A 9,789-nucleotide genomic window follows, 5' to 3' on the forward strand; every position below is an offset into this window, starting at 1 on the left:
AAATATTCTACACGATCTTTCACTCTCACAACCCCGCCGGGAAAGAAGTAGGACGCAGTAGTAGTTGCAGTAGTAGTAGTAGTAGTAGTAGTAGTAGTAGTAGTAGAAGCGAAGGTAGTTAATTGTGGAGGTGGTCGTTTTGAAGATCGATAAGGAGGATTAGGAGGAAGAGAATCCTTGTGCTGTCCAAACCCCTTATGCAAGAGTTAACCAGCATCTTTACTCTTTCACCACTGTGCTGTCCAGGAGATATTACACAGAGGAGAAAGAAGACAAGGATGAGAATGATGAGGAGAAGAGGAGGAGAAAGACAAAGAGGGTGTAGGGAAGGAGGAGGAGGAGGAGGAGGAGGAGAGGGAGAGGCAGAACAAGTTGGAAAGTTTCGTTTAGTCGGCGCAACATCTAGGAAGAGGAAGAGGAGGAGGAAATGAGGGTGGTTGCCGTGAGGATAAGTGTAGCTGCCGGAGGAGGTGGAGGAGGAGGAGGAGGAGGATAGTAATGACTTATATAATGACTGTATGATGTGGTATAATTACGAGGAAACCCTTGACCGAGAAGTACTATACAAAGAAACATTAGACTTGACATCCTGCCTCCTCCCGGGTTATGTAAGAGAGTGATTCACAGTGGCAATGACAGAGGTGCTATGCTGTTCTGGTAAAGGCATAACTATTTTCAAAGGCCACAATGGAGATTAGTCGGGATCTCGTGAATGTGTTAATTTTTTCACATTTATGGTCCAGTAAGCCTTGTCAAACTATCACTAGGCTCACAAAAGTAACCCTGAAATACCAACACAGCTTCTACGGGACTTATCAAATATGGTCTAAGAAATTCATGGGTGGACTAAAGCCTTGTCAAACTATCACTAGGCTCACAAAACTAACCCTGAAATACCAACACAGCTTCTACGAGACTTATCAAATATGGTCTAAGAAATTCATGGTCCAGTAAGCCTTGTCAAACTATCACTAGGCTCACAAAACTAACACAGAAATACCAACACAGCTTCTACGAGACTTATCAAATATGGTCTAAGAAATTCATGGTCCAGTAAGCCTTGTCAAACTATCACTAGGCTCACAAAACTAACCCTGAAATACCAACACAGCTTCTACGAGACTTAACAAAATTGTGAGAATATGGGTCGAAGAAATTCTATCACAAGACTCATTTAACTACCCATGGAAAACACTAACACAACCACCCCTACCAAAACCTTAATATGGGCGAGGGAGCCGCGAATCGTAAGAAAATATGGAACCAAAATACCAAAATCTAAGGTCAGAAGGTTTACATCTCCCAACTGTTTCCTTATCAACAATGCGTCCGTTCAGCGCAGCCCCCGAGTGTAGGTTTATAGCGGCTGCCCTACCTACCTACCTGCCTGACTCGTCCCCGCATACCACACAAGGCAGGGCGGTGCGTGCTGGCAATAGAGAATGGCCGGAAAGTATAGAGGAGACTGGCTGGCGACCCCATGGCCTGCAACACATCTTTGCTTGCTCGACATAAACACGATCTGAGCCCAACATTGCAATACAGGTCTTACGGTATTTTCCTCACGTTCATTTATCTTCCTTTACTTCTCCCCACTCCCCCACTCCCCCACTTCCCCACCCTTTCTTTCTTTCTTTCTTTCTCATCCTTGCTTGCCCAACGCTCACACGACCTGACAACCCCCGCGGCAGTGCAACGCAGCTCCTCCGGTATCTTCCTATGTTAACTTACCTCCCATTCCTCATCTCCCCCGACACACACACACACACACACACACACACACACACACACACACACACACACACACACAGTGGGACCCCTTGCCTCAAACGTTACGGGATTCACACAAGACTTCTGCACTCTGAACGTGAAAGAAAAAAAATACACATAAGAACTCGACTAGTCTCCTTTGTGAGCTATGGAAAAGAATGTGTGCTTGTTTTGTATGTATGTATGTGTGTGTGTGTTTGTATAATGCGTATATATGTGTTTACGTGCGTTCTATGTATATATTAATCAAATGTTTATATTATATCTACATGTGAGTTTGTATGTGCGGTTGTGTTGTATGTGTGTAAGAATGTATAAGGATGTTTGTTCATGGTTATGTTCTATGAATGTATGAATCTATGTATGCATGTATGTATGTACGTTAACTGTGTACGTGCGTGTGTATTCCAGATGCGCGTGTGCCTGGTAATAGTGGTGGCGGTGGCGGTGGCCGTGTCGGAGGCGCAGAACATCAGGCCGCCGGGTCAGCGTCCTCCTATCCGCATCCCTAGCCGCGTGGAGATGACTGTGGCAGTGAACAACCCGGAGACGGTGAAGAAGGCGCTGGCGTGCATCGAGGGGCTCCCGTGCAAGCTGGACGACGACTATGCGGTCATGTTGAGACGTGAGTGACCAACCGCATTGCTCTCCGTTTCCCTTTGTTCTCCCGTGGCTTGTTCTTGTTGTCTTCCTTTCTTCTTCCTTTGGTTTTCGTTCTGTTGAGTCCACAGTGATCGTGTGTTGAGTAGATTTCTCTCGGCTTTCCTTTTTGTTTGTTAACTGTTCTTCTTTTACTCATTTTTATACTCTTTTCGTGGTCATTAAATCCCCCCATCTTCTTTGGCTCCTGTTTTGCTGAGAGACGTGAGTAACCACATTTTTCTTTTGTTCTTTCTTCCGCGGGTTGTTTTGGTTCTTCTTCTACTCGTCTTTTAAATCCTTCTCGTGGTCTTCAAGTTCAAGTCCTCCCTCCTCTAGTTGGCTCCTGTCCTGCTTAAAGAGATGAGTAGCTGTGTCCTTCAGTGCCCTATCTATTGGTCCCATCGTCCTCTCGCTGCTTCTTGTTCTTCTTATTTTCACGTTGTTTTGTTTCATCATATTCCTTCTCGTGCTCTTCAAGTTCCTGTTTTTTCTTACTCAGAGAAGTCAAGATATGTTGCTCCCTACTGCTTCTTATTCCCTTTATTCTTTCCCCTTTCCTGCTTCTTCCACTGTTCTAATCTCCATCCTCCCTTCCTTCTTAATGTCTTGTTATTTATTGTCTACTTCATCATCATCTTCAGCTATCCTATCCTGGCTATTGCTAACACATCGCATTCCCAACGGGGCAAAAATGTAGCCTGTACTATTGACCTATCACATTGTCTACTTAGCGATGTCTAATTATCACATTCTACTCACTAATCATTGTCTTTTTATCCCCGTATTCTCATTAACCATTGCCTACCATTATTACCGTACTTATTTATCAATATTTACTAATCACGTCTTCTTCCAGGCTTTGGTCCCGAGGTGATGATGAGGGGCCACTGTCCCCTGAATCTGTGCACGCAGGAAGAGGCCCGCGAGGCGAAGTGGCTTATGTCCAAGATCTACGAAAAGTACCCAAAGCGTTACCTCGGCACCGTCAACAGGCTGGCTATCCGCGCCAATCCCTACAACGGTTAACCCGCTCACACGCTCCTCTCAGCCTGACCCCTGCGACCCCCTTGCATGGCTCTCCTTCCTAGGCTATTCGTGATGATACAAGACCCCCAGATAGAGAGGTTCTTCTTTTAGCTTCCCTTAATACATCTATAGACCCATACATGTAGACATTGACACGCTTCCCTCCTATCTTGGTTACTCGTAATACACATACAAGACCCCAAGATAGAGAGGTTCTTCTTTTAGCTTCCCTTAATACATCTATAGACCCATACATGTAGAGACATTGACACGCTTCCCTCCTATCTTGGTTACTCGTAATACACATACAAGACCCCAAGATAGAGAGGTTCTTCTTTAAGCTTCCCTCGTTACATCTATAGACCCATACATGTAGAGACATTCACACTCTTCCCTCCTACCTTGGTTACTCGTAATACACATACAAGACCCCAAGATAGAGAGGTTCTTCTTTTAGCTTCCCTCGTTACATCTATAGACCCATACATGTAGAGACATTGACACGCTTCCCTCCTACCTTGGTTACTCGTAATACACATACAAGACCCCCAGATAGAGAGGTTCTTCCTTCACCTTCTCTTCTTACGTCTAAAGATTCTTACAAACACAAACACGTTGACTTTTACAATGCTCACCTCTCCGTCAAGGCTTTCAACTATAGTGTCTTCTTTGTGATCTCCATCCTTGTTAAAAGAAGCTCTATAATATGCTCCCTATCTTGACTTCTCCTGATAGTAAGAAGCTCTACTCTATTTTCTTTCGGTCTATATCCATGCAAAAAAGAAGCTCTACTCTATCAAGCCTCTCCATGATAGTGTCTTCTTTTTTATCTCCAGCCTTGCAAACAGAAGCTCCACTCCCTACTCTGGCTTCTTGTGATAACTCTTGGTCATCTCATCCTTGCGGTTCAGTACACGCAGCTCCGGCCAGTTCAACCCACACACACACCCGTCTCCTGCATTTAGCTTCCCCATCACCCACCCTGGAGGCTATACCCGTGACGATACAGACCTAGGCACACTAAAGGGGCTATTACACTAGGCAAATCTTCTGTGGATCTTCAGTCAAACCACGATTTCCGCTAGCGTGGTTCTCCTTTGTTTCTTGTTATTGCTGATGATGATGATGGTGACTAATACCATCGTCCTTCAGTGAAATCTACCGTAGCTTTGGAAGATCGTGGACACGTCAGAAAACCACGGAAATAGGAGAACCACGCTATCGGAAATCGTGGTTTGACTGAAGATCCACGGAAAATTTGCCCAGTGTAATATAGCCCCGTAAGATACTGAGAGAGTCTTTTGCTACTTTCTCTCTCTTTCCTTGTGGTTTGGGAATCGTGGCTCATTCTGGCTCCTATGTGGCTCTCCGTGTCTTTCAATCCCACTCGTTGGTTATATAACATCTCAACACGTAGGATAATATAGAGGGTTAATGGGTATGTGGCTCCTGTACGGTTCTTTGTGTCTTTCTACTCCAGTCGGTTATGTATTTTGGCCCGTCCCTCTCTTCTAATGGTGTGGGATTCGGGACTCAATCGTGGTTCTTATGGCTCCCCCCCTTCCTCCTATCCCACCGGCTATATTCCTTCATGTGATGTGTCGTGAAAATGTCTCAAAAATGATGATGTTTGATGGTTCCTTATATTCCGTTCATATACCTAACTCCTATGGCCTCAGCCCCTCCCACCTCCCTCCTCCTTTTTTTTTACTGGGATTTTGTTATACCTTTTTGTTATAAGATCTCAATACACGTGTACTGTGTTTGTGGTGTTTGTTTGTACTGGCATTGTCTCAGTTTTTGTTTCATTATCGCATTATTTCTCCTGTGGTTAACTTTTCTTGTTTTGTACTGAAAGAGGACTAAAAAGACATAGAAAGACGGTTTTTATTGTATACCCTACATGTGTGCGTGTGTGTGTGTGTGTGTGTGTGTGTGTGTTTTACAGCAGAGGAGACAGTGCAAGGGCGTAAAAAAAGAAAACTAATGAAAAAAAGAAAAAAGCCCTCTACTTACTGTTCCTAACGCTACTTACTGCTCTGTGTGTGTGTGTGTGTGTGTGTGTGTGTGTGTGTGTGTGTGTGTTTACAGCAGAGGAGACAGTGCAAGGGCGTAAAAAAAGAAAATAGCCCGCTACTTACTGCTCCTAACGCTACTTACTGCTCTGTGTGTGTGTGTGTGTGTGTGTGTGTGACGTTGCATTTTTTCACATACCGCCTTTACTCAAAAAATTCACAGGGACAGTTTTGATCTGCCTATTATGGCTATGAAGGATACAACCTTTCATTACATTCATTCCATTCTTTAGCGAGTTTTTTTTTCTGTTTGTTATGCCCCTCAGCTATTTCCATTGATGTAAAAGAGAACACTGCAAAACTTCCGTCCCCTAAATGTTATCACTTCTGCACTTGGAATACACACACACACACACACACACACACACACACACACACACACACACGACCAAACAAACTCTTCCATCTAACATTAGAATCCACCCAGTTTTTCATATAACAAACACCAACATTATTTTTTTTCTAACAAAACAACCTTCCCATTACTTTAAATTAATAATCTATCTATCAAACCAGAGATAGATCGGCCGGAAAGGAAACTGGAGATAAAAGTACAGAGAGAAGGATAGAATGGGAAGCTTAGAAAGCAACTATTTGTGCCAGACTCTGTCAAAAGTTTAAATATATCCTAAGATCATACAGTACTAGCTTAAGGAAGCGGGACCCGAGATACCATTCTGCACGAGGCCCAGGGAAGGCTTGGAATAGCCCTGTGCATAAGCCACGGGAGAGGGAATGGATGCATATATATATATATATATATATATATATATATATATATATATATATATATATATATATATATATATATATATATATATATATCAAACTGAATATTTTATTTTTAAACAATGGAACCCTCTTAACACACACAAGCAATAACAACTCATGCTTAGATTTTTATCGATGATAATAATAATAATAATAATAATAATAATAATAATAATAATAATAATAATAATTATTATTATTATTATTATTATTATTATTATTATTATTATTATTATTATCATTGTTATTAATGGCAGTAATAAGAGGGGGGTAAATAATTATTGTCCTTATAATATTAATACATTATCATTATGTCTGCAAATACACAGTGTTCCTGTTATAAAATAAAATGCCTCATTCTTCCACGAAAAGGTGCATTGCAATATCGCTGTTCATCAATAATCAGCAGCGTTACCTTTAAATAAATACTCAACACACTGGCCAGTAGTTCACCGTACGAATGAGGCTGACTTTTTTTTTTTTTGTGTGTGTGTGTAGAGTTTGAATTATAGCTTATTCCTGCCCCTACCACTGCGCAAGGCTACATAACGAGTCTGCATCATAACTCCAACATCGATACATGATCACGATACCATGCTTAGCTACATATCGCAAAATTATGATACAAGAGAAAGCACTCCACGTACCTTTAATCCTTCGCGAAAATTAAAAGGAATATCAATCACAACACAAAGATAACACGGACACATGAATATTATTTAAGTAAAAGAATGAAGGAGAAGGGAGGAGCATGCCATCCCAACCCCCAGGCATTACAGAGTGTGATTATGCAACTAAGGATACATGTGGGCGTAGCACCAGGAGACTAAAAAGATACAATGGTAGGGGATCGTTATGGCAGCTTTAAAATGAAAACACGGTCACTCTTCTTTGTGGCATTTGAAGATAATAGTAATGGGAACCCGATATGTTTAGACTTTAGTTCTCCGCCTAGAATTACTACGCACCGAGCCGCCCGATATCCCGTGGCCACACACACACACAGCACAGGCGTACGCAACGATGAAGAAACCCAATCAATAAAACTGGCGCGTAATGTAATTCTAGAAAGCCTCGGTCATGTTGCGTAGACAGAAAGTGAGTAAACAGGACATGTAGGTGTACTCATGAGTGTGCCTCGCTGACCTGACCTGACCTGACCCAACTGACACTTCGGGGAGGTGGGGGCGGGAAGTGACGGGAACGAATCATTAAAAGTAGCGCGTAATGTAATTCTAGAAGGCCTCGGAAGGTGAGTAAACAGGACATGTAGGTGAAATGAGTGTGCCTCGCTGACCTGACCTGACCTGACCCAACACTCCATGACACTTCGGGGTGGTGGGGGCGGGGAGTGACGGGAATGTATAATGACGGACGAGACACTAACAAACAATGACAGCTTGATAGAAGTGTACCACGTCACGGAGATGTTTGAAATATATCCCAAAACACTAACAAACACATGCTACAAGAGAGTATAAACGCAAATTTGCCAACACTAGGCCTATCACTGACGCCTCATAATCACATCACTACGCAACCTCAACCCGTCACTCGCAACGCCATTTATTAATAAAACACACATAACAACACCACGAGAGGATATAGTAATAACAATATCAATCACTAATACACCTTGTCAATACCAAAACAACCCCCAAAATTACCTTAGTCCCCCCACGCAAGTCAAAAAAAGACAGGTAAACAGGAATGGCTCACAAGGTCTACAACGGAAAGGCGGACTATTAACCTGACGGGGGTGAAGGGGGCGCGGCAGGGGACACTAATACACCTTGTCAGTACCAAAACAACCCCCAAAATTACCTTAGTCCCCCCATGCAAGTCAAAAAAAGACAGGTAAACAGGAATGGCTCACAAGGTCTACAACGGAAAGGCGGACTATTAACCTGACGGGGGTGAAGGGGGCGCGGCAGGGGACACAAATACACCCTGTCAATACCAAAACAACCCCCAAAATTACCTTAGTCCCCCCACGCAAGTCAAAAAAATACAGGTAAACAGGAATGGCTCACAAGGTCTACAACGGAGAGGACGATAATTAACCTGACGGGGGTGAAGGGGGCGAGGCAGGGGGCCCTCCACACCTGCAGGGGCACTAATACACCCTGTCAATACCAAAACAAGGCGAAAAATTACCTTAGTCCCCCCACGCAAGTCAAAAAAATACAGGTAAACAGGAATGGCTCACAAGGTCTACAACGGAGAGAACGACTATTAACCTGACGGGGGTGAAGGGGGGGAGGCAGGGGACACTAATACCCCCTGTCAATACCAAAACAACCCCCAAAATTACCTTAGTCCCCCCATGCAAGTCAAAAAAAGACAGGTAAACAGGAATGGCTCACAAGGTCTACAACGGAAAGGCGGACTATTAACCTGACGGGGGTGAAGGGGGCGAGGCAGGGGGCCCTCCACACCTACAGGGTCACTAATACATCCTGTCAATACCAAAACAACCCCCAAAATTACCTTAGTCCCCCCATGCAAGTCAAAAAAAGACAGGTAAACAGGAATGGCCCACAAGGTCTACAACGGAAAGGCGGACTATTAACCTGACGGGGGTGAAGGGGGCGCGGCAGGGGACACAAATACACCCTGTCAATACCAAAACAACCCCCAAAATTACCTTAGTCCCCCCATGCAAGTCAAAAAAAGACAGGTAAACAGGAATGGCTCACAAGGTCTACAACGAAAAGGCGGACTATTAACCTGACGGGGGTGAAGGGGGCGCGGCAGGGGACACAAATACACCCTGTCAATACCAAAACAACCCCCAAAATTACCTTAGTCCCCCCACGCAAGTCAAAAAAAGACAGGTAAACAGGAATGGCTCACAAGGTCTACAACGGAAAGGACGATAATTAACCTGACGGGGGTGAAGGGGGCGCGGCAGGGGACACTAATGCACCCTGTCAATACCAAAATAACCCCCAAAATTACCTTAGTCCCCCCACGCAAGTCAAAAAAATACAGGTAAACAGGAATGGCTCACAAGGTCTACAACGAAAAGGCGGACTATTAACCTGACGGGGGTGAAGGGGGGGAGGCAGGGGACACTAATACCCCCTGTCAATACCAAAACAACCCCCAAAATTACCTTAGTCCCCCCATGCAAGTAAAAAAAAGACAGGTAAACAGGAATGGCTCACAAGGTCTACAACGGAGAGGACGACTATTAACCTGACGGGGGTGAAGGGGGCGCGGCAGGGGACACAAATACACCCTGTCAATACCAAAACAACCCCCAAAATTACCTTAGTCCCCCCATGCAAGTCAAAAAAAGACAGGTAAACAGGAATGGCTCACAAGGTCTACAACGAAAAGGCGGACTATTAACCTGACGGGGGTGAAGGGGGCGCGGCAGGGGGGCCTCCACACCTGCAGGGGCACCCACACAGGTCCTCACACACACCACTGGCAGGGTAAAGCTAAAGCCCGCGCTAATTTGTGATGCTTGCGCAGAACCACATTGTTTTCTTTTTCC

General features: G+C 44.2%; 1 protein-coding gene and 1 long non-coding RNA gene across 7 annotated transcripts in view; one reads left to right on the forward strand and one right to left on the reverse strand.

Moving 5' to 3' along the window:
- Positions 1-5,321, forward strand: part of LOC126988229 (uncharacterized) — a 17,721-nt gene extending 12,400 nt beyond the window's left edge. The window contains exons 2-4 of one of the 6 annotated variants that reach the window (XR_007741753.1): positions 2,182-2,395; positions 3,269-3,766; positions 3,999-5,321. Coding sequence is in view for 1 of the 6 variants with exons in the window: in XM_050846254.1 (XP_050702211.1) it covers positions 2,182-2,395; positions 3,269-3,438 (384 nt within the window). In the remaining 5 variants the exon portion in view is untranslated. Of the gene's footprint in view, positions 1-2,181; positions 2,396-3,268 lie in introns of all 6 variants that reach the window. The other 5 variants (XR_007741755.1, XR_007741754.1, XR_007741752.1 and 2 more) reach the window with 5 other exon arrangements.
- Positions 1-9,779, reverse strand: part of LOC126988230 (uncharacterized) — a 44,520-nt gene extending 34,741 nt beyond the window's left edge. The window contains exon 1 of the long non-coding RNA XR_007741756.1: positions 9,643-9,779. This is a non-coding gene — a long non-coding RNA (uncharacterized LOC126988230). The remainder of the gene's footprint in view (positions 1-9,642) is intronic.
- Positions 9,780-9,789: the final 10 nt, after the last annotated feature.

This window comes from Eriocheir sinensis, chromosome 68 (assembly GCF_024679095.1).
Source record: "Eriocheir sinensis breed Jianghai 21 chromosome 68, ASM2467909v1, whole genome shotgun sequence".
In the NCBI taxonomy this organism is placed as follows: domain Eukaryota; kingdom Metazoa; phylum Arthropoda; class Malacostraca; order Decapoda; family Varunidae; genus Eriocheir; species Eriocheir sinensis.